Source organism: Leuciscus leuciscus, assembly GCF_965113295.1.
Source record: "Leuciscus leuciscus genome assembly, chromosome: 4".
NCBI classification, from domain to species: domain Eukaryota; kingdom Metazoa; phylum Chordata; class Actinopteri; order Cypriniformes; family Leuciscidae; genus Leuciscus; species Leuciscus leuciscus.
In genome coordinates, this window is record NC_138728.1 from 35,000,128 (window position 1) to 35,024,900 (window position 24,773).

At 39.1% G+C, this 24,773-nt stretch overlaps 1 protein-coding gene and 1 long non-coding RNA gene across 2 annotated transcripts in view; one reads left to right on the forward strand and one right to left on the reverse strand.

Moving 5' to 3' along the window:
• The first annotated feature begins 10,110 nt into the window (after nucleotides 1-10,110).
• Nucleotides 10,111-24,773, forward strand: part of LOC309497510 — a 156,990-nt gene continuing 142,327 nt past the window's right edge. The window contains exon 1 of the long non-coding RNA XR_014205586.1: nucleotides 10,111-10,195. This is a non-coding gene — a long non-coding RNA (uncharacterized lncRNA). The remainder of the gene's footprint in view (nucleotides 10,196-24,773) is intronic.
• Nucleotides 18,457-20,240, reverse strand: LOC309496383 (uncharacterized protein; the record flags this gene model as incomplete). The annotated part of the gene is made up of 3 exons (XM_082166376.1): nucleotides 19,589-20,240; nucleotides 19,431-19,490; nucleotides 18,457-18,953 (listed from the first exon to the last, which is right to left on the reverse strand). Exons 1-3 carry the CDS (start codon nucleotides 19,797-19,799, stop codon nucleotides 18,457-18,459), a joined length of 768 nt encoding a protein of 255 aa, XP_082022502.1. The 5' UTR covers nucleotides 19,800-20,240.

The window sequence follows — 24,773 nt, forward strand, 5'->3', positions numbered from 1 at the left end:
ATGATCTGTGATTTAGCTTTAGAACTTTAGTAAAAAACAGTTTTAAGTGACATTGAGTATATTCCCAAGTATTAGTTTATGTCAAAATAACAGTGAGGTCTGCTGCTTCATAATGTAAAAAACTCTTTCTGATCCATTCCTGTAGTTTTGGCGCAAAGATTTTAAGAGTTGGTCAGCTAAATAAAACAGGCAGTGTGTCAAATAGGTTGGCTGAGGGCAGTTGTGACAACAGATGCACGTAAATTAATTTTGAATATGATAAATAAGTATTTCTATTTCTATTCTTTTAGTATTTTTTTTTTAATTTAAAATAAAAAACGAGAAAAACGACCCAGAACGAATTTGATTTGATATGAATGTGTTCTCAGCGTCAAAAATTAAGGTCAACATTGAACAATTATTTAAAATATACTGCCTTTATGTGAATTCTAAATTCACTTGGAGATTAACTGCAAAAATAGTAGGCCAACATTAAAACATTTAGCATTTACGTGTTTTTAATCGTGATTTCACAGGGAGAAAAGTGTTTTTTTTTTAATTGATTGACCTCATTAAAACTGTTAGCTAAAACGTTTTCAAGAATTAATTGGGAGGTTTGAACGAATTTGTTTAATGAAATATGCTATATGATTTTGTGATTTGGGTGCATGGAGCTCCTGTGGATAAATTAGAGAAGCAATGTATATTAAAAATTTAAGTTTATAAATTCTTACTTGTTGTCCTGGTCCAAGATTTTTCACTTCAGCAACAGTATTTATTTTATTGTTTGGTTTTTTGAACCGAAAATGGAGCTCAGTCACCTGTAGAGTTGACCCTCTGGTTACTTTTATGTCAAAGCCATCTCGGTCTCATAGCCTAAAGCAACACAATTTGAATGTTAAACGTTTTAATATTCAGTGGATAAAAAAAAGTAAGTTAGTTAACCATAGTTTTGCTACGGATAAAATCAAAAGAGTTTTCGTTGTTAAAACATGGTAACCACAAATCAATCATGGTTTTGCTACAAATAGCCAATTTTTTAACCATGGTATTTGTAGTAAAACTATGGTTATATAAATTGTAATCAAATATAAAAAATGCTGTGTTGAAGATAAGAGTACTCACTAAACACTTGTTTGACAGATGATAGCTGTATTGGTGTTGCTTTTTCCGCAGCTTGTGTGAAGGATACATGCTTCTCTGGGGCAAATACTACAGTTCGGTGGTATTCATCTTTGTTGGTTTGCAGGGAAGCGTTGAAGAATTTACAGTTGTTAGCCGCAATTTTAATGGGTGAAATCTCATGTAAGTATCCTGATATACTTGTCAGGATTCCATCTCCCTCCTGTTGTTTCATTTTTTTATATGGTGGTCGAGAGGTCATTTTTACACTGTTTTATTTTTACTCTGTTTGCTGTGATGGCTTTATAATGGCTTTTTATAGCCCTCCACTAAATATTTGTTTCGTAATCACTTATCATTAATAGTTGAGCTGATTAGGATGATTAAAGAGTAAAAACATACTCTTTTTAAAATGCCCAAATATGGCTATTTCAGGAGGCTTATTTGTGAGTTTGCAGCTGTAATGTCTTAAATGAGAATGAGAAGTTTAACTCTACAATCAAAAAAAATGCTGGGTTGTTTTAACCCAATTTTTTCTACATCACCTATCACTAATTACCATTATTAGTCAAGCTGATTAGGATAATTAGTGATGGGCGATTTCAAAACACTGGCTGATTCTTAACTCATGTATTATTCATTCAGTCGTTTTTTGAGCCTATTGAAAGTAAAAAAAAAATGTTTTTGCTGCCAGTCATTCCACTGTTTTATCATTTAACTGTATAATTAGTTATTACATTTAAATGTGTGTGTGTTTGTATATGTATATATATATATATATATATAGCCTATATAAATAGAAATTAGGAACACAATGGACAAATTGTACATGGAAAAAAATCACTGTTAAAAACCTTCAGAATATAGAATAAAACTAAAGTTTGGCGAAAGTGCTACTGAAGTAGAAACATCTGACTCTTCATTAGGATCTTAAAATGGATGTACTGTAATTGTAGTCTACAGGCACAATTAGATCAAATTATATAAAAGTTACACAACGTATTTCACTGAGAAATTTTTCATTCATCCAATTAAACAATTTTAGGGTAATGGTTTACATTTTTAGGCTATATTATAACTTCTGCCAATGAAAAAAAATAATAATTTGCCCTAAACAATATCTTCTATGAAAACAATTTTATATAACCTGACACAAAATATAAAGTCAATTTAAATTAGATGTTTTATTTAAACAAAGATATATTGTAATCAAAACAAATCTAGTATTTTTTTTAAAAAAGTGAAAAAATTGTTATATTCAAATGCAAGTTTGAAAATGTGGATGTTTTCTTTCAGTAGTCTGAGACTGTTTATGAAAAGCTCAAAATGTCCTTTGCCAGATATATGAAGTGTGTTTGCCTATATGGTGTCTTGTCTTAAACATGCATACAAGTAACAAAATCATAAAATGTAGGTTACTTTTATTCACAGTAACTTTAAAAATTCTCATTTCCTTTAGGTGAAATATCTGAACATCAAAATTGTGTATATGACTGCAGCAGAAACCATAAAGATCAGAGGAACAGAAATGAATCTCAGTAACACATATGGCAGTGATCAGACTGGCACTGTAAAAATACATCTATGGAACAACACAATTACTGTTGGTTATACTTATACATTTACAGATATGCAGCGTTTATACGCCCACGTATAAATATAATTAATTATTATTCATAACGGATTATGATCAATAATTAATATTTTAATTATTTTTAATTATTTTCAGAATTTACTGTAGCAGAATCAATAGTATGATCATTTGATCAGTTCATCCAATGAACAGAAAGCATAAACAAGTATTAACCCTAGGGAATATAATATCTTCCTGGCCAAGAAAGGATTAATCCCCAGCTAACAATAAATTAAGAAATAATCACGGGTAAAAGCATCGGTAACTTAAATCGAAGTTCAAGACAATAAAATGTATAAGCAGATACACAAGTAATCTCTTTGTTCAAATACAAACAATACTTTATTGATTATATACTAACACATAAACTAATATCTAACACAAACACACACATTCATACGAGTTGCAGAAAAAGAAAGAGTAAGGAAAGATTAAGTTTTAAGAGTGAGTTTAAGAGTGAGATGATGAAATCCCAAGTTTATGCACTTATAAGACATGACCTGGAACGAACCATCAATCATTCATTTAACCCTTCTATCGTTTCTTAGACAGGTTATTACATTTATATCAATACACCAGTTCAGCTTTTAGTCTGGAGGTATAAGTTACTTGCTGGTCTTTACTTTTGGGGATTCCCTTTTGTTGCGTGAAAGGGGTTTTCCCGGTCCGTTCGTTGGCTAGTGTCCTTGTGCCTGGTGTCTGCGGTGGCCAGTCACGTGGTGTGCTGGCGGAATGAAAGTCTTTGTTTGAAGCTGGCTTTGCAGAAGAAACGTGGCTCTAAGTCTTGTCGCAAAACTTAACTTAGAACCGAGACTTACAACGGAAAATAAAGGAAAACTTAGAAAAGAAAAGACAACTTAGACGAGAGTAGTAAGATGGCTTGAATAAAGCTGTTGAACCCGTTCTTCTGATCTTAATTTGGGTTCTTTGCCTCTGCGTTTACATAGTTACTTGTCTGATTGAGATCTTCATCTTTTTCTGCCCATCGCTCTTGAGAGTGATAGCAGAGCGTCTCTTGGGGGTGAACCCAGAGAGTGAGAGCACTGAGATAGCGAGCAGAGTTAGAGAGTTAGAGTGAGAGCTTTGTTTCGGGTCTAAGATTTTAAACTCAAGGTTTGTCCAACCTCCAGGATGAGTTCTGGCCAATTAGACACTGGCAAAATTTAGGAGGTGGCGTTCTTTTCTGTTCTGATCGTAAATTATCTTATCTGGGGGGTTTTCTGTTTCGCTCTTAAGCATAGAGAACAGAGGCCCCAGTTTAGACATGATTTCGAATTAAAAGATCATCAAAACATATTATACACAGATTTCATTCCAGCCAACTTACTAGTGGTGTTCGTAAGATAGCATTGATATGAAACAGTACACACTTTGAGTCACACACCTATAATAATTATAACAATTACATAAATTATATGGGATCAAGGCATATTAAATGGACACATATATCGTAGAAACACATAGAATGATGTATGATGTTTATAAGTCCATTGTAAATTGTTACTGAATGAGTTTTATGTATACTGTAGGAAAAATCTCAGTTTTCTGGTTTAGAGGGAAAAGGACTCTGTTTGTTCGTTCAGAGGTCCCAACGGGGAAGGGGTCAGGAATGTTGTGGGGGAAAACAACATCTGCTGGTATCGATCCGTCTTGCAAACTATCGAAGTTGACCAGTTCTTCAGTTGACCAATAAAAGTCTTTGGTTACAGACTCTCTGGAGCCTGGGTGATTTATAGCTGTGGTTTGTGAGATTTGAATCTGGAACGTGAAGACACTTGTATCACACAAGTGGAAAGTTTGAATTAATCTTCTAGAAGAAGATTAGTCTGTGTTTGGTTCATACTCATTGTCGCTACAGATATGACAATCAGAAAATTTTACGGGAAATTCTCAATGAATACCACAAAGAACACTATGATTACAAAAATTGCAGATATGGTTGACACTGACACCACCTTCCAAGCAGAAATCTCAGATGAAGAGGAATATATGTCCACTAACTCCGATGTCACTGCAATTGAAGTCTCTCAAATATGGGGATGTCTCATGTGTCACAAGCTCCAAGCAGAGTTCAACAGCAAGTCTCTGACACATCATTGTGGCAACTGCAGATTAAAACAAAAAATAACTTTGAACAATTATTTGAAATATACTGTATTTCACGAGTTCACATCCTCATATAATTAGTACAATAAGTTTATGCGTATTTGGCGTGCTGTCCGGGGGGAGGGCTCCGAGCTCGGAGTTAGGCCCGGACCCAGAGTACTCCCCCCAGTTGGTAAGTGTAGATGGAACTGGAAGTGAGGAGATGGGGTGGAGGAGGGATGCTGACAAACTTTCAATGAACAGAGATAGGCCTGCTGTGAATTTATACTCTGTCATTGAGTTGATTACTGATTAATCTCCAGCTGTGCATAATTTGGTTAATTATCTGAACCTGCTCCTCCCGAACTTTGTTAATAAAAACATCATTTCACGAGTTCACATCTACATATAATTAGTACAATAAGTTTATGCGTATTTGGCGTGCTGTCCGGGGGGAGGGCTCCGAGCTCGGAGTTAGGCCCGGACCCAGAGTACTCCCCCCATAAAAGCCAGGTGAGCGCAGGACAGCAATCGTAAAACGATATGGAATTAATCCCCCCAAAAAGTGCAGGGCATGAGAAGGTATTTACTAAAAACGAGCTTGACTGTTCGACCGGGAGGGCTCTCGCGACATCCAACGGGAACTTGGATGCTCACGGCATCGGACGGATAAGCCCATTCGGCAGTTGAACTGTCAACTCGATGACGCAAGATTTTTACGAGCATGATTTGAGAAAGCGTTTAGCCATTCAACTGGGAGGGCCCTCGCAGCGTCCGACGGGAACTTGGATGCTCACGGCATCGGATGGGTAGGCCTCGCCAGCGGAAGGGAGGGCGCCCGCTGGACTCTGTCGGGGGGCTTGACCGGCGCTTCGAAGGGGGCTGGGACATGGGAACAGAACCCTCGCGGCCCGACGAATGGGGAGCCCACACAGCGACACGAGCGCGGCCGTCCCACGACGACTAAGACGGGCAGACTCTCACTGCGATTCGAACGGGAGGGCTCGATCAGCGCTTCGGAAGGGGGACAGAGCCCGGCCCTTGAACGAGGAGCCGTTACGTGTGCGAACGGGGGAGTCTGCCATTGTTTGTAAAAATACGCTGTATTGTAGATGTTTATTGTATCGAGCTTGAACGCAGCGAACCAAATGATACTGGAAGTGGGTTGGAGCTTGGTACTGGTACTGAGAGTGACAATGGATGGAGCGCAGCAGGTGATGGAAATGAATGATTTAATTATGGCTTGGTGAGCGTTTTGATGTGGAAGCGGCTGGATCTGATGTAGGTTTTGAACGCTTCTGATGTGGGCCGAGTGGGGATTTGAACATTGAACGTTTATACTGCAGTAAATAAAACGAGTGGTACAGTTGGATGGGGGTTGGCGGATTGAAAATGTAAACGAAGTGACCTTTTTGCTCGATCAGTTTACTAATTGTTTAATGAAGAAAATATGGTTCCGATATCTACGATCTGTAAATCTGAGATTGAAGGATGGGTATTTGAGTCGACGTTAGATGTGATAGTCAATTTGGAGCAGTGGAGAAAACCGAAGACCGCTAGGACAGACGTGCTTCCAGTGTGCAGATGGAGTTGGTGGAATGGTATGCGAGACAGAGTGTTGGAATACATTTGGTGAGTATGTCAATTGCAATAGATTGACTGGTATCCGGACGAGTGGGATAAGTTCTTGAATCCTTTAATGAGCAGGGATGTTTGAGATTTATTTATGGCGGGGGCAGGCTTACCGTAGACTAATTTATTGAAAACTGAATGCTGGTTAGATAGCTCTATTAAGCTTTTTATGTTTCTGACACCAACGTCCTGAATTTCTGGAAAGAGTAATGGGAGAGAGTCAGCGATTTGATTTTGTGCTCCTGGAACGTGTTTGGCAGTTATTACCAACTGATCAAGCGGAGTTCCAGATGAGGCATCTGAGGAGTGGCAATTAACGCGGGTGAGTAAGAACAACCTTTGTTGATGCAGTGCATAGTTTAGTTTGTCGCGATGGACCAGGATTCTGTTAGTTGACCACTTTCCCCCCTGGGAAAGCCGTGACGACTATTGGAAGGAGCTGTCAACGGCTTAAATCGAGGGGGAGAGAGATGTAATCGTAGAAAAAGGTTAAGCCATTCCGCTGATTAGAGTAAGTTATCCATAAACTTAGGGCGAGGAGGTGCGTGATGAAAGGGCGGCCTTGCGGAATTGTGTATAGCATGGCTTAGGTGGCCGAGCGGCGAGAAGAATTTGCGTTTGGAATTATTTGGGCAGTCTATGAGGTTGGACGGAAGGACTGCCTCCGCTGTGAGACCGATGCTTGCAGAGAAGAGAAAACAGATGCATGCAGTGTCCGCTGGGAGACCAATGCTCGCTGGACAGAAGAGAAAACTTAGATTCATGCTACAGTACATCCTCTGGGAGACCGAAGCTCGCTGGACGGAGAAAGGCTGAAGCAGAAGACGAGATTAGCCAGAGAAACAGTTCTGCTGCTGGAGCAGACACATCCCTGCTAGCAGTAGAGAAAATGAACTGGAGTAACAAATCCTGTGGGAGCAAAGGAAACCTCACTGCTGTGGCAGTAGAGAATTAGCCAGAGAAACGGAGCTTGCGGGAGCATAGGAGACATCACTACTGCGGCAGGGGAGAAAGTAGCTAGAGTAACAGAAAACCTGCAGGAGCAGAGGAGACATCACTGCTGAAGCAGTGGAGAATTAGCCGGAGAAACAGTTCCTGCAGGAGCAGAGGAGACATCACAGCTGTGGCAGGGGAGAAAAAAAAATAGCGAGAGAAACGGAAATCCTGTGGGAGCAGGGGAGACACTGCAGTGGCAGCAAACAAGATTAGCTAAGGGAACAGAGCTCCTGCGGGAACAGAGGAGACATCACTGTTGCGGCAATGGAGAAAAAGCCGGAGTAAGTTAAAACCTGTGGTAGCAGAAGAAAACATCACTGCTGCGGCAATGGAGCAAATAGCCAGAGTTACAGAGAACCTGTGGGAGCAGAGGAAACATCACTGCTGTGGCAGAGGAGAAAATAGCCAGAGTAACATGAAACCAATGAGCTCCTGCAGTGTCTGGATGAGGAAAGGGAGGAGGAGAGTGGGGTTTGGAGAGCCGATGGTCATCTTTTTTGTGCGTTAATCTAAGACGCGATGAAGAGGAGGTTAAAGATGAAATCCTTGCAGGATTATGCATTTCTGTTGTTTAAGTGGCCGAGCACAGATATCAGTTTGCTTAGAACGATATTGACTGTCTGAGAGGTGGACGAGATCAGAAAGTCCTATTTATTTATTTATTTATTTATTCTTTGCCGTGAGGACTGGAGATCAACTGTGTTCAAATTAATGGCCAGGATTCGATGAGGCTGAACGCATGGTTTTAACCTGCGTTTGGAATCCAGAGCTTAGCCAAACTGTGCAGGGCTGAAAGATCAATTATTGAACGTTTGATGATTAACAACGTCAAAGTACACTCTGATTTAGATAACGATTGTTCGTTTATCTGTTGCTGGTTACTAAGGAGACAGCTTACGTAAAAGACGACGCTTTGCATGAATTTTGTTTAGGCACTTTGTGTTTGTTTAATTTTGTTTAATTTAAGGATCACTAAACTATTGGTGTGAAGCACATTGCTTGTAACCATGTATAATTTATGCTATAACTAAGTTTCTACGCGATTTATGCAGATAAATTGCAGGACATAGTTAACGATATAAGTTAGGTTAAAGATTCTGAGCGCATGCGTTCAGCACGTAATGCGCGAGGCCGCGAGCTACTGTAGGCCTACTTGTGAGTTTTAGCCACAAGAAAGCAGCGCGTTAATGACAGAAAATAATTTAGACCAACACCATTTAAAACGTGTTCCCCTCGTTATAACTGAACAACTGAACAACTGAATGCGATGCGAAATTTAACCACGGAGCGGAGCGCTCGCGGAGTTCAGCCAACGGGGTTGAGAGCGTAGGCTGGCCGACCGGTACTGAATCTGCGGCGCTGCTCTTTGAGGGCCTGCGGCTTCGGCCTAGAGCTGCTGGAGAAGCCCGTTCTTTCACGTGAAGAGGGCGGCATTGCCCGAAACGCGAGCGTGGTGCTTTGCAAGCCTTATGACCATTCTCCATGGCAGGAAAAAACATTACTTGAATGATCTGGTTTAGAAAAAAATTAAAAATGCAGAAGAAGATCGCTGGTATTTCGCCCGTGGTGGCAATGACCCGTTTATTTGGCTTGACGCCCGCAATATAACACCCGAGGATTCTGGCAAATATTCCAAAAGGACGGAAAATTCCTTCATCGGATTGGAGAGCTTGATTCGGACATGTTGGGAAGATAGGGCGCAGCCAAATGCTGACAAAGGCCCTGTCCCAAATGGCGCACTTCATGCGGACTTTCGGTCTCGTGGACTTGAATTGCGCGTGCTCGCTGAGTCTACGAGTCCGTAGGCCGTCCCATTCAGCATTTTACCGCTCTGAAGTGTGCTCAGCAGCGCCCCCTTTGTACCCTTGAAGCGGTCTTCCACGAAACCCGCATAGATGCAGGCTCCACGCACTTTAACTACCCAGGAATCCTTGCGAAAGGCCAATCAGACAACAGATGGGAGGAGATTTCACTCACGGATAATTGTTGACATGGCTGAGAAGAAAATATTACGGTTTTTATGACCTAAATGTACATTTTACCAGTTGTTACCTACAGTTTATACAAACATTATGGTCATCGACCAGTGGTTGATGTCTCAAACATAATAATAGCGTGTTTAATAATACGATCGCATTATGATTCATTAAATAAATAGAACCGAATGGCAGGGCTTTACTGAGTCATATGTAAACATAGTATGAATATTGAAACCTGTAAATTGAAAAAAATATGTTTAAATTATGTTTTAAAATTGTAATCTTAGTTCAAATGGAACATTATGTATTATTATGTACAACTGTATACATCATTTAAATAAGCATGATTTATCTATTGTCTAATGCCCAGGTGATATGCATAATATCAAAATATAGAACTGTAAAATTAGGCTGTGTAGTTGACATGCAGATAAGACGTCGGAGCGCAAAAATGTGATTTCTCCTGTCCAACAACAACCAGACCGTTATTTACGGCATGCCGATCGAGTCTGTCCCAAAAATACCTCTCAATGCGCCCTCGTGGACTCGAGCCAAGGGCCCTATAGGTCTGCACTACATGACGTCACCAAAGTGTGGACTCTGAGGAAGTCCACAAGTCCGGAGTGTGCCATTTGGGACAGGGCCAAACTTTCAATGAACAGAGATAGGTCTTCTGTGATTTGATTACTGATTAATCTCCAGCTGTGCATAATTTGGTTAATTATCTGAACCTGCTCCTCCCGAACTTTGTTAATAAAACATAATTTATGTTGATTCTAAATTCACTTGGAGATTAACTGCAAAAATAGTAGGCCTACATTAAAACATTAACATTTATGTGTTTTTAATCTGGAGTTTACAGGGGGAAAGTGCTTTTTTATAATTGATTGAAAACACTAAAACTGTTAGCTAAACATATTCAAGAATGAATTGGGAGGTTTGAATGAATTTGTTTATATATGATTTTGTGATTTGGGTGCATGGAGCACGTGTGGATAAATTAGAGAAGCAATGTATAAGAAAAATTTAAGTTTATAAATTCTTACCTGTAGTCCTGGTCCAAGATTTTTACCTTCAGCAACAGTGTTTATTTTGTTGTTTGGTTTTTGACCGAAAAGGGAGCTCAGTCACCTGTAGAGTTGACCCTCTGGTTACTTTTGTCAAAGCCATCTCGGTCTTTATAGCCTAAAGCAGTGATCTCAAACTCAATTCCTGGAGGGCCATAGCTCTGCACAGTTTAGCTCCAATCAGCTCCAACTCACACCTGCAAGAAAGTTTCTAGTAATCCTGAAGACCTTGATTAGCTGGATCAGGTGTGTTTGATTAGGGTTGGAGCAAAACTGTGTAGAGCTGTGGCCCTCCAGGAATTGAGTTTGAGATTACTGGCCTAAAGCAACACAATTTGAATGTTAAACGTTTTAATAGTCAGTGAAAAAAAAAAAAAAGTTAGTTAACTATGGTTTTGCTACGGATAAAATCAAGAGTTTTCGTTAGTTAAAATATGGTAACCACAAATCAATCATGGTTTTGCTACAAATAGCCTATTTATTAACCATTTGTAGTAAACCTATGGTTATATAAATTGTAATCAAAGGAAAAAAAAAAAAATGTTACTTATTTATTTTACTATGATAAAAGTGTAGTAAAAAGTATAAACGCTGTGTTAAAGATAAGAGTACTTACTTAACACTTTGACAGATGATAGCTGTATTGGTGTTGCTTTTTCCGCAGCTTGTGTAAAGTACATGTGCTTCTCTGGGGTGAATACTACAGTTTGGTGGTATTCATCTTTGTTGGTTTGCAGGGAAGCATTGAAAAATGTACAGTTGTTAGCTGCAATTTTAATGGGTGAAATCTCATGCAAGTATCCTGATATACTTATCAGTATCCCAGATGGAAGATCATCTGCACTCATTTTTGTAAGAGTTTAACTAAAGTTGAATGAGAAGTAGCAAAAAACTGAATACTGTACTTTTCAAAATGACCAGTAATGTAATGGGCAGAGTCTTGAACAATTTATTGATTGTGATGACCATGAAGAGAGGAATACCTCTTGCGGTCTGGGCATGTGCCATGCGGGATTCAAAGCCACAACCAGAATGGTTCTGGATTCGTGGCATGTGGATTAGCAGCTTGCGCCACTCAGAGAATGCTGTATCAGAAAGCTGCAGAGGAGATGCTTCGGTGTAAGAATAATAATGATTAATAATTGGTTATTTGATATTGAGTAGTTAAGTGGTATAATTAGTGTAATGTAATTAGAGTAATTAAGTGGTGTAATTAGTAAGGTTTTATAAGGCAGGCAAACAAGAAGACTAATTTCTGTTTCTTGAGAAGGTGAGGTTGAGCAGGTTATAGATTAAGCAATCTCCTTTGAAAATATATCAGTGTACTATTCAAATTCTTCAGTATGAAGCTAATAGTTATGTTGCTGAAAGTAGGGATGGGGAAATGAAGCCTCATGAATCACTGAGGCTTTCCCCTAACTGTTCCGGGAAAAGATTCAAAGCTTCGAAAGTGTCGAGAACAGCGCCAAGAGCAGCGCCATCTGGTGCTTATTTAAAATAAAGCAGCCAGAAGCCTGTGTTAGAAGCTCTGGCAGGTGAAGCAACCACAACGCACTCCATAGTTTCAATGTTATGTGTACAAATAAAAACCTTACATGTTTGTGTTTGATTTGTTCATTAAATAAATTATTTTACCCATTAAAGTGTGACAATTAAAATATAAAATGAGCTTATATGATTCAATAAGATCTAATGTTCTCTCTCTCTCTCTCTCTCTCTCTCTCTCTCTCTCTCTCTCTCTCTCTCTCTCTCTCTCTCTCTCTCTCTCTCTCTCTCTCTCTCTCTCTCTCTCTCTCTACACACACACACACACACACACACACACAATGAATAAGGACATTGTCTGATAGGATCATCTGTTATTAAATGTGCTTATGACACTTGTTACTGATAGTGCTTAGTCAACTGTAGGAATGACAGAAAGTTGATCAAGTTTTTAATTATTTTTATATTTTTGGATGTTGCCATTGCTCTAAATACAAACCCTTCACCAAACACCAACACCCCTCTCCCCTAATCCCACCCTAAACCCCAATACCAACACCAAATTACCTAAAATCACCAAAAAGTGCAAAGATTTTACAAAAACAAAAAGACACAACAACAAAAAATAATAGCCTAAGTAGCGAAAAATAAATTTTGCTTATTTAAATGTAATATATTGTTTAACTTTCAAAGTAGGCTACAGCACTCTCCTCACAAACACATCAACCAGACTGAGGCAACGACTCGTTAAATACGATCTGGAGTTCGAGCCTTCTGACACCCAAAGCGAAACGCGCACGTGACTGGAGAGAAAGTGAGGCTTCGTTTGTCATCGATCACGTGACTCTAGTAAACCAATACACACCCCGATACGGGGCTTCACTAAAAATTGTTTCGCTTGTGTGATACGCGCATCGAAGCTTCAGTGTCATATGTAACATCACTAGCTGAAAGTATGTTTGACATCTTAATTTTGTGTGTTGTTTTGAATGAATGTTGATAAAATAGATACTCTCATAAAGGGCCACCGCATGCCTTCTATAAACATGTATATAAACTGTACTATCCATGCAAAAATTTGTGTAATGGTAATAGCAGATGTGCTTTAAAGAATTTTGAAATTACAATTCAAAATATTATATTTGCACTTAAATTATTCTGCTAAATGTGGTTTTTCATGTATTATGTAAAGTGAAAAAGAGAATAGATTTTTGGGGGGTGAAAGATAACCTTAATTCAAAGAGACAAAATATATTACTTATGCCACTGGCAGATTTGTATTTTCTTGTTTTAAGCATAATGTGTTAATATTGATATGTTTCATCAAAAACAAGAAAAATATCTTAATTATATTTAAATAAATGCTTATTTCAGAATTGTTAAATATTTGTATGTGAAAATGGCTAGAAAATCACTATAGTGTAATGAAGTGAAGTTTTTTGGATGTTTTATAAAACTGCTAACTTGAGTTATGTGAGCATACATAATCTTCTTGTTTATCTTTACAGATGCCACGACCCAAGAAAAGGTCCCGCATAGCCAAGAGGCTTTATGCACAACGGTGTGCAAATACAGAGGTTCCGCCGCTTCCTCTTGAAAAAATGGCAGAGGCTGCACCACTTCCTCTTAAAAAAAGGTAAACAGAGGCTGCACCGCTTCCTCTTATTAAAACAAGTCAAGCCGAGGTTTTGCTGCTTCCTCGTAAAAAAAAAGCAAAAACGAAGTCAACCACTATGTCAACCACTGTGTCCTCTGAACAAAACTGTGAAATGTACAGATCTTTACATGAAAATGCTTTGAATACTTTACCTGCATGTGTTGAACTTCCACAGAAACCATTACTGAAAGGTTCCTTTCATCAAGCTGATGCCCGCTTTGGAAATTCACGCGGCAGACAGTAGCTATGTTTCCATCGACTTGTCAATCGAATTATCTGAAGTTCGGTAAAAAAACTCATGCGAATAAAGCTGGTGAAAGTGTGTTTCCATCAAACGGCTTTAAAGCGAATAAAAACCTGTGCGTAATGACGTCACATGCTGTTTTGCGATCAAATTGGTATATCGAATTGATTTGAGACATTTTAAGGTGTTTCCATTCATTTTCGCACTGAATCGCACAACATTCAAGAAAACATTTGCGAACAAAGTTTTGCTAGACAAAATGGATCGCGCCATCTACCAACATGTGTTCAATATTGCACAAGTTGTAATAGTGCTTATGTGCCAGCTGATAGCGACATATCAAACTATACTAATAAGAAAACAACGACGCTATCAACACATTGCTATGCAGATGCTGCACGTAAATGCCCGACGACAACGGAGGCGGCCTGTGGTGTGGGAACGACAGCGCTCCAAACAGTTCTGGGAGATCGTGGTTCAGAGACACTTCACGGAAACCCTTTGGCTGAAGCATTTTCGGATGACCAAGACAACATTTGACCTGTTGTGTAATTTTATTGGTCCGTCCCTTTCCCCAGATGTCGCAAGCTCTCGCCCTCCGGTTCCAACCGAGAAGCGTATCGCCATTGCGCTCTACAAACTGGCTACATGCGCAGAGTACAGAGTGGTTGGCGAAACGTTTGGAGTCAGCAAAACCACCGTGCACCGTTGTGTTTACGCCGTGTGCAATGCCATACGAACGAGGATGATGCGAAGATATATATACCTACCTGGAGTGGATGAGGCGCATGATATCTCGCTACGTAACTCCAGAGCGCACCTTGTGCCACAGGTGTATGGTGCAATAGACGGGACTCACATCCCGATTAGACCCCCTGCTGAAGGCTACAGGGATTTTGTTAATAGAAAGGGCTGGCCATCAATCGTACTACAGGCTGTGGTAGACGATCGTTGCATCATAAGGGACATTTGTGTCGGCACTCCCGGTAGTGCGCATGACGCGGCAGTCTTCACCACTTCTGACCTGTACAGGTGCGTCTGTTTACCTTGGTAGATGGTACACTTAACCAATCTCAGATTGAATGAAAATGCAGTTCATATATTATGTTTCATTTACACATTGATATACAGTACAGGTCAAAAGTTTGGAAACATTACTATTTTTTATATTTGTGAAAGAAGTTTATTCTCCTCATCAAGCCTGCATTTATTTGATAAAAAATACAGAAAAAATGTAATATTGAGATATATTATTACAATTTAAAATAATTGGTTTTCAATTTATTATACTTTAAATTATCATTTATTTCTGTGATGCAAAGCTGAATTTTCAGGATCATTACTCCAGTCTATCACATGATCCTTTAGAAATCATTCTAATATGATGCTTCATTATCAAAAGTTGGAAACAGTTCAGTAATTTTGTTTCTTTCTTTTTTTGAAATAAATCAATACTTTTATTCAGCAAGGCCGTGTTAAATTGATAAAAAGTGATAGTAAAGAAGATTTATATTATTAGAAAATTTTTTTTATTTAGAATAAATGCAGTTCTTTTTAACCTTTTATTCATCAAATATATTAGGCAGCAGAACTGTGTCCAACACTCATAATAAATCAGAATATTAGAATGATTCCTAAATGATCATGTGATAGACTGGATGCCACATGAGAAGACTGGAGTAATGATGCTGACAATTCAGCTTTGCATCACAGGAATAAATGATTTTTTAAATTATATTCAAATAGAAAACTATTATTTTAAGTTGTAATAATATTTCACAATATTACAGTTTTTTCTGTATTTTTGTTCAAATAAACGCAGCCTTGATAAGCATTAGAGACTTCTTTCAAAAATATAAAAAATCGTAATGTTTCCAAACTTTTGACCTGTACTGTATGAGTACCAGAAGTATCATCACAACAATTAGCTGCAGAGTTGTTAATTGTTGTGCTTATTTGTTATAGCCTACATTTTATCTCTACACCTTGTGTGGATATTCTATTCTAGATTCCCTGAGAGACATCCCCAAAACCCAATCGAAATGGAAGGTGTTCAGGTGCCCCTCCTGTTAGCTGGAGATCCAGCCTACCCTCTCCTCCCATGGTTGATGAAGGGATTTTCTGGCCCTAATCTCTCAGAGGAAGAAGAGGTGTTTAACCTTCACTTGAATGGGTCACGTGTGAAAGTTGAACACACGTTTGGACGCCTCAAGGGGAGATGGCGTGTGCTGGCCAAACGGTCTGATATTGACCACAAGTTCATGCCAACTGTTGTGGTTGCTTGTTGTGTATTGCACAACTTGTGCGAAAAGGAGAAGCAAAGGTTTTTACAACCGGGCCCTGAGCAGCACCACCAAAACCTACCACAACCAACTAATCACCCAAATGAAGGTCCACCAAACGCAGAGGCAGCAGCTATACGCCAAGCTCTACTTAGATATGTGGCAATTAGAGTCTGCCAGTAGTACAACAGCAAGGTATACATTCTCAGTAAAGAAATGCTTGATATCAACTTTAGATTTGTATGATTATGTATTCCCTCCAAATTATTATTTTGCCTATTTTCTTTCTTGGGGGCACTCTCATTTTATAGCTGTTTTTAATTTGTATAGTGTAGTGATTGTGCTCTAGAATGCAGACAATTGTATTGTCATCTGTAAGTGGCCAGCCCAGTCTAAACCTCAAGCCATTTTTAGTACAGTGGGGTAAAGCTACAGCACATTTTCAAAAACAGTATAGCGTAGGAGTTTGTGACAACAAATGATGCAAGGGAATCTCTTTGCTAACAAACTAGTCTTTCAACTTTATTTCATTTTTCTTATCGGGAAGCTGACACAGAATGGCCACAACTGGCTGCCAACAAAATCTTATCAGTGCATTTTCAGTACAGTATTTCCATTGAAAAAAATAAACAAATATATAATGCAAACTGTTCCACATTGTACAATTCAAAAGAAACATGCAATGCTCGATTAATTGTTCTGTATTGTAAAATACTAAACAAAGACAAAAAACTCTTCTCCTAAATTGTGTTTAAGGCTTCAAAGATATCGTGGATCTTTGTTTTCATGTAGTAGATACTAGGGCTGACTTCTAATAGTCGAGGATTCGACGATTCGATTCGGAGAGGTCTGATTCGACTATGAACCTCGTAGTCGAATTTACATGGGCGTCAGTTTGGTTTGAAATGTGCTGGACAGAGCTAGACGCATTCGCATTTTCTGAAGGCCTGGTTACAAAATTGTTTGTTTTTTTCGCTTTCGCGCAGGTCATGTTTTGAAAGATGTCCTGTAGCTTACTAATGTAAATAAATAAAAATGTATTCAAAAATCTGCTTCACATTTTCAGCAGGGCTGCGGAGCAGCTGTGGGTTGACTCCACACGGTTCTCATGGGCTTTATTTATAGGCTAAGTGCTAATGTGAAAAAAGCTTTACGTGGTTTAATGTACCTAAACAATGATTACCAAATTTCCCTCTCATATTGCTCCTCATAACCACTGAAAATGGTCAAAAAAATCGAACCCAGAGTCCAATTATTATGGACGTTATCTGATTCTGCTTCACATTTTCAGCAGGGCAGCCGAGCGGCTGTGAGTTGACTCCACACGGTTCTCATGGGCGTGAAAAAGCTTTACGTGGTTTAATGTACCTAAACAACGATCACCAAATTTCCCTCTCATATTGCTCCTCATAACCACTGAAAATGGTCAAAAAATCGAACCCAGGGTCCAATTATTGTGGATGTTTTGTGACATTAAGCGTTTCTGCTTCACATTTTCAGCAGGGCAGCGGAGCGGCTGTGGGTTGACTCCACACGGTTCTCATGGACATAAAGCTTTACGTGGTTTTGTTTATGAAATGTTATGATATATGTGTGATATGTTTTGTTCATCTGGCTTTAAATGAATAAAAGGTATTTGTTACACACCATGTTTTTCTTTTAGTTTTTTTTTAGCTCTTTTGTTTGAAATGGAAAAAATCTAGCTGCTATCTAAAAAAAAAAAAAAGGTTCGACTATCAGTCGATTACGGCAAAATCTAACGAATCAGATTCGACTATGAAAATCCTTAGTCGAAAACAGCCCTAGTAGATACCAAAGTGCTTACAACATTCCCCTACCTTCCTGTATAAACACACTAAAATTACAACTGAATAAAACGTTCAGTAACACCAAAAGTGCCATTTTAAGATACACCTGAACAAAACGATCAGTAACAAATTCTGGAACTTTATTCCCCTCACCCAATGATTTGGCTCTTAAAAAGGAGTCGTCAAAAATCACTTTTTGTCAAAATCAGTGAATATCACCTCACGATCCACTACCTGTCCGTACTGTGTGTGCGCTGAAAAAAAGTTCAGTGTTAATACATAGCCTAGGCTCTGTAAATCGGCATGTTGCTAGCTACGATGGCCCCTTTTGTTTACATACCAGTTTACAGAGCCTAGGCTGTGCATTAACACCAAGTTTTTCTTTTAGCGCACTAAGTTTGGACAGATAGCGGATTGTGAGGAGATATTTACTGATCTTGACAGCAAGCATTCTCCAGAATCGCTGACTCCAACTTTACAACTTACTCTACTGTAAGTTAAGATAAGCAGTGAATGGCAAGTTAGGTTCCGAGTGAGGAGTTGAGCGTGCAGCATCAGATGTGGGTGGGTGAGATGTGGGTGGGTGGGGAGCGTGGTGGTAGGTAAATTGGTGTTGGCCTTGAAATGTATTGTAATTGCCCCTACTTTGTTGTTGGCTCATCCCAGCTAAGACTTGAGTGGCTTCTGCATGCCTCTCGGCTGCATTGGCACACCGCTCAAGACACTGAACTGCCTGTGAAATGACTGTGGTGATGGACTCCAATGATTTTTGATCTTGTGCTGCCTGCTCACGTTGTTGATCGAGAAAGGACATGTAGAAGGATCTCATCTCCCCTGCATCATTCTTTCTTGACTGGCGTTGCCATAATCTTGGTGGGTTACTCGGTGTGGCCGATTCTTCAATGGGCAAGGATTTGTCTTGTGCTTCCATAGTTGCAGACACGTTGGCATCACTAAAGCTGCATGTTCCATCTCCTGACTCTTCTGTAAAAAGAATAATGTTCTTAGTCAGAGTGAAGTTATCACAAATGACCCTTTTACTTTGATGTAGGGGAAGGTTTCATGAAAATATGGTTGGTTGTATTAGTCATACAACACATTATATCTACACAAGTTGTTTATTTAAGTTTGCATAAAATGTTTTGGTTGCACTTTGTTATTTACAGTGCTATATTTCCTCATGTAGTTTGTTTTATTGTCTTTTATTGAAAAACAGCTGAACAGTCGCTGTTGTTTCTAACTCAAGTCAGGCTTTGCCTTCCCCTGTTCAGGGATACATAATGTGCAGCTTATGCATTCATTTATGGTAAAACAATTTGAGCAACCATAACCATAACCATAACCATACACAATGTAAAGCCCCAGTATTGATTTCTTTTTAAACATATATATGTGGGGTTTATTCACTAACGCTTGAAACATTAATTTAATTGGAAAATAAAAATAAATAAATCTTCATACCTGTAGACTCAACGTCTCCCTCATCATTGCTCTGTTTCTCATCAGAAATTGAAGTCTCGGCTAAAATGAACAAGAAACAAACGTGAAATGACGTACAGTCCGGATCAAAGATTAACGCGTTCCTCAAAGTAAATGAGAATGATAACGTGATATCTTACCTGAGCTGTTAATATTAGAAGCCAAGGAAGCTACGATGGGCCTTTGGCCGAGGATCTGATCCATTTCATCAAAAAGGTCGAACTTGCCTTTTATTTTCCCTCCGGCACCGCTGCGAGACAACTCTCTTTTTTGACCCATGTATCGCTGTTTGAGCGCTTTCCATTTACTCCGGAGGACGTCCCAAGGCTTGTCGTAACCTTTGTTGGCCATTTCCTTTGCGAGTTCCTGATAAATTGTGGCATTTCTTAGATTTTTGCTATCTAAAATCGCCGTTATATTTTTCTCATAAATTAAATTCAAAAAGCATCTCGTCTCCTAGTTAGTCCACTTACATCTGTCTTTACCCGCCATGTGTGAAAACATAAGAGATGCAAACCTAGCGGAAATAAACTAAAACTTCTTCTGGGTTGCAACCATAACCTAAAACTTAATCGCAATTCATTATTTATTCGGCAAATAACGTTTCCATCAGCGTTTATCGCATTAGCCGTATATCGATCAAGATATAATCCGATGAGACCGACCGTATTTCATTTTAGTCGATATTCATGAAATTCAATCGAATTTTACTGTTTCCATAAGGCATTTTTCATTCGATATCACATAATTCGGATAAAAACGTGTTGATGGAAACATAGCTAGTGTGGTGCCATCAGTCTGACAGCAGTGTTGATGAGCAAGATAAAGAACGTGTTGACCTGGACAACACAAGATCTCAACGGTGTCTTGGTGGCAGGAACACGCCTTTATGAATCTTTACGAAACCAGGGTAACATAAATGACCGGGAAGTCGTGGGTAGGCATTACATTGCAGTCCATGAATTACCAAGGAGACATGTGCTGGGTAATACTGTATTTTTCATAGAGTATGCAGAGTCTCTCACTGGATTTGTTAATGTTGATGACTATGATGAAGCCTTAATGAATGTGGCCATGCCAGTTGATGTAACACTTCAGCGAGCTCTACTGAGTGCTGATGCTTTCCTTTTATGTATTTGTGCCAACACATGTGCCGTTATTAAGGAGGGTTCATGGTATGCCTTTGTTGATTCTCATGCTAACATGACAGAGTCAAGTTGTGTTGCTTATCACAGCACCATAGAATCTTTGTACGACTACATTAATGAGATGGCACAGTCATTTGGGGTAATTGCGCCACGATTTGAGAGAACTGGAGTTTTTGCCCATGCAGATGCTGAAGTTTCTCACTCGCTGGAGGCAGACCACAGCAGTTTTCCATGCTCTTCTGGTAAAGCACTTTACAGTGAAGTTCTAAAACGCAAGCCCAAGGTATGCAAATCTGTGACGACTAAGGTAAGGTCATCTGACTTTCAATTACCTGAGGTTGAAGTTCAAAATACAAGAAGCAATAATGTTCCAATGCCGCAGCCAGTGTGTAATGTGTTACCAAGTAAAGGAAAAAGGGGGAGAAGAGAAAATCAAGATGAACTCTCAGAGAAATGGGTTACAAAGTCTCACTCGCTGGAGGCAGACCGCAGCAGTTTTCTATGCTCTTCTGGTAAAGCACTTTACAGTGAAGTCTTAAAACGCAAACCCAAGGTATGCAAATCTGTGACGACTGAGGTAAGGTCATCTGACTTTCAATTACCTGAGGTTGAAGTTCAAAATACAAGCACTGATGTTCCCATGCCACAACCAGTGTGTAATGTGTTGCAGAGTAAAGGAAAAAGGGGGCGAAGTAAAAATCAGGATGAACTATCAGAGAAATGGGTTACGAAGTCCCACTCGCTGGAGGCAGACCACAGCAGTTGTCCACGGCCCTCTGGTAAAGCACTTTACAGCGAAGTCTTAAAACGCACACCCAAGGTATGCAAATCTGTGACAACTGAGGTAAGATCATCTGACTTTCAATTACCTAAGGTTGAAGTTCAAAATACAAGCAGCACTAACCTTTCAATGTCGCAACCAGTGTGTAACGTGTTGCCAAGTAAAGGAAAAAGGGGGAGAAGAAAAAAGCAGGATGAGCAGGTCTCTGAGAAACGGGTTAAAAAATCTCATGTTGAAAATGTTGTAGATGACATAATTATTACTGATGTTTCAATTCCAGAAATATTTTTTTCTCCCTTGACTCTTAGAGATCAGCAAGCTTTATGTGAACTCTTGCTTCTGACAAATGATAACAGTGACTGTGATGTTGCAACAAACTTTGGTCCCATTGCAGGTCCGTGTCAGACAAAGAGTATCAAACCAGATGGTAACTGCTTTTTCAGATCACTGGCATATGCAATTTGTGGAAGTGAGGACAAGCATTTGAAGATTCGCCGTGCAGTTGTCAAACACCTGAAAATGAACGCTTCAATATTTGAGAGGTATGTGAGAAGTGAGTATACTTCAGTAGAGGACTACTTGACACAATCTAGAGTCTATTATTCTGGGTCATGGGTCACTGAAATTGACATCTTTGCTTCTGCTGATCTGTTAAAACAACCATAATGACTTTTAATGATGGACGGTGGAATGCACACAAACCTACTGGAGAGGTAATTGCAAACAATGCAATATACTGTATTTTAAAAACTGTAATGGTAATCATTATGAAGTTGTGACATGTGTTAAGCACAGAGATCAAGACATTTGCGCAGGAAAGTGTGGGAATGCCACTTCAAATGAGGTGAGAATGCCATGTCTGCGTAAAAGGAAGGTAAGCGATGCTGCACAGTATGACCAAGAGAGATACTTGAAAAAACTGAAGGATCAGAAGTCCAAGTATGATAATGACACTGATTTTAGACAAAATAAAATTGACTATGCCAAAACAAAATACCATGATGACACTGATTACAGGGAGAATAAAATTGGCTATGCCAAAACAAAATACTGTAGTGATAAAGATTATAGACAGAAAAAAATGAATGTTCTTCGTGATAAATATTTAAAAGATTGTCATGTTTGTTTGTTTAAGCGTGAACGTTCTAAGGCCAAGTATTCAAGCAATATTCAGTTTCAGAAACGTGTTTGCCAGTATTCTCGAATGAAATATAAAAATAATGTCTCATTTCAGGCAACTGTACGTGAGTATTCCAAGAAGAAATATCTTCAAAACCTGGACTTTCAAGAAAGAGTGCGTGAGTATTCCAAGAAGAAATATCTTCAAAACCTGGACTTTAAAGAAAGAGTGCGTGAGTATTCCAAGAAGAAATATCTTCAAAACCTGGATTTTAAAGAAAGAGTGCGTGAGTATTCCAAGAAGAAATATCTTCAAAACCTGGACTTTAAAGAAAGAGTGCGTGAGTATTCTAAGAAGAAATATGTTCAAAACCTGGTCTTTAAAGCAAGAGTGCGTGAGTATTTGAAGACAAAATATCACAAAGATGTAAACTTTCATTTCAGTAAAATACAAAAAGGCTGTGAGGTATATGCAAAAAAAAAGGGAAAAACACAAAGACATTGGTGTTACAATTGCCAGTTTTCGTCAAGAAGTGAGTAGAGGTCCAGAGTTTGTGTGCTGTGTCTGTCACCGTTTACTTTTCAGAAAGCAGGTTACTGAATGCAAACCAGAATGCTATGAAGACAAAGGATGAAAGTATTCAAACGTTCATATGTATTTGATATGTATTTACAGAAATTATTAAATTGATGCCTTTTGGATTCAGTTGTTGAATGTGCATGTTATTCAATAGAAAAATAGCCTTTAATAGTTCTAGTAGGAACAAATTTGACACAGTTAAGGTACAAAGGGGCTTGTCACTGGGGTGGTACCTTAAAGGATCAAATTTGTACTTTTGATAAAGGTACAATATTGTACCAACAAGTTTTAAAAAACATTTCTTGGAGTATCTGAACACCGGAGTACAACACTGTCACCTGTTTCTGACCGGATCAGGGGCCTCATTTATAAAGCTTGCGTACGCACAAAACGGGGCTGAAAACATACGTACGCCAGGTCTTGCGCAAACGGTGGGATTTATAAAGAAAAACTTGACGTGAAAATATGCGCACCTACACGCAAACTCTGACCCATGCGTACGCACATTTTGAAGACAAAGTAGTTTGGCGACACTGATGGTGAGTTGACGAACTGACTGCGGATAAAGGGAATTAACCCTTTGCAAAATGCCAAAATTTACTTTGACATATTTAAATATTTACAATATTTACAAGTTGCTCATAGGTCCCGGTTACAACAAAAAATACAAATAACATTAAATCACCATTATGGGTCCTGAAGATACATACATGCATGTTTAGTTTAAAGACATAAAAGGAACTATATGCTGAAAGTACGTAAATTTAATTTCTTTCACTTCCATTCTTAAATGGATGTAGGCCTATCACTGATTATGTGATTAATGTGATAAGGTGTAAATGATTAAATCTGATCGCTGAAAACATAAATAGCCTACTGCAGCAACACTTAAGTGCATATTGTATGATGGATGCGCTGGCACTGCTGGAAGACTATGCCAATGGCAGACTTCGGAGGGAAAGAGTATTCAGGGACCGTGAGGATTTCCTAGCCCATGATGATGAGTGGCTAATAAGCCGCTTTAGATTTCCTAGAGCCATGCTCTTGGATCTGTGTGCTGAACTTGGCCCAGCATTCCAAAGACCAACAATACGGAACCGCGCCATCCCGGTACCAACCCAAGTACTTTCAGTTTTAGGATTTTTGGCAACCGGGACATATCAGCAGGAAATAGGCGACAGGTAACTAAGTGTACTTTTTTTTTTAAGCAAAACCTTAGTGATTTTAACATTCCTATTAATTTGTCATAGGTCTGGGATTTCATAGCCACCCCTAAGCTCATTAATGCCTGCAGTTTTGAAAGGGATTATTCAAATGACCAATCGATACATAAAGTTTCCTTACACTGTTGGAGAACAGGCCAATATCAAAAGGCAATTTGCAGCAATGTCCGGTTTCCCAAATGTAATCGGCGCAATCAACTGCACTCATATTGCTATAAGGGCTCCATATGTAGATGAATTCATTTCTATGAATCGCAAACATGTGCATTCAATAAATGTGCAAATTATATGCAGGGCTCTCAAGTCTCACGCATTGGGTGTGAGACACACGCAATTCAACCAGTTCACACGCTCACACGCCACACCGTGTATTTCTCACGCTGAAAAGGCAATGCCAACCAAGTTGTCCTGCGAGCTTTATATATAACGTTGTATACGAGGTGCAGGCACACAAAGTGAAGTTTCCTGCCGCCA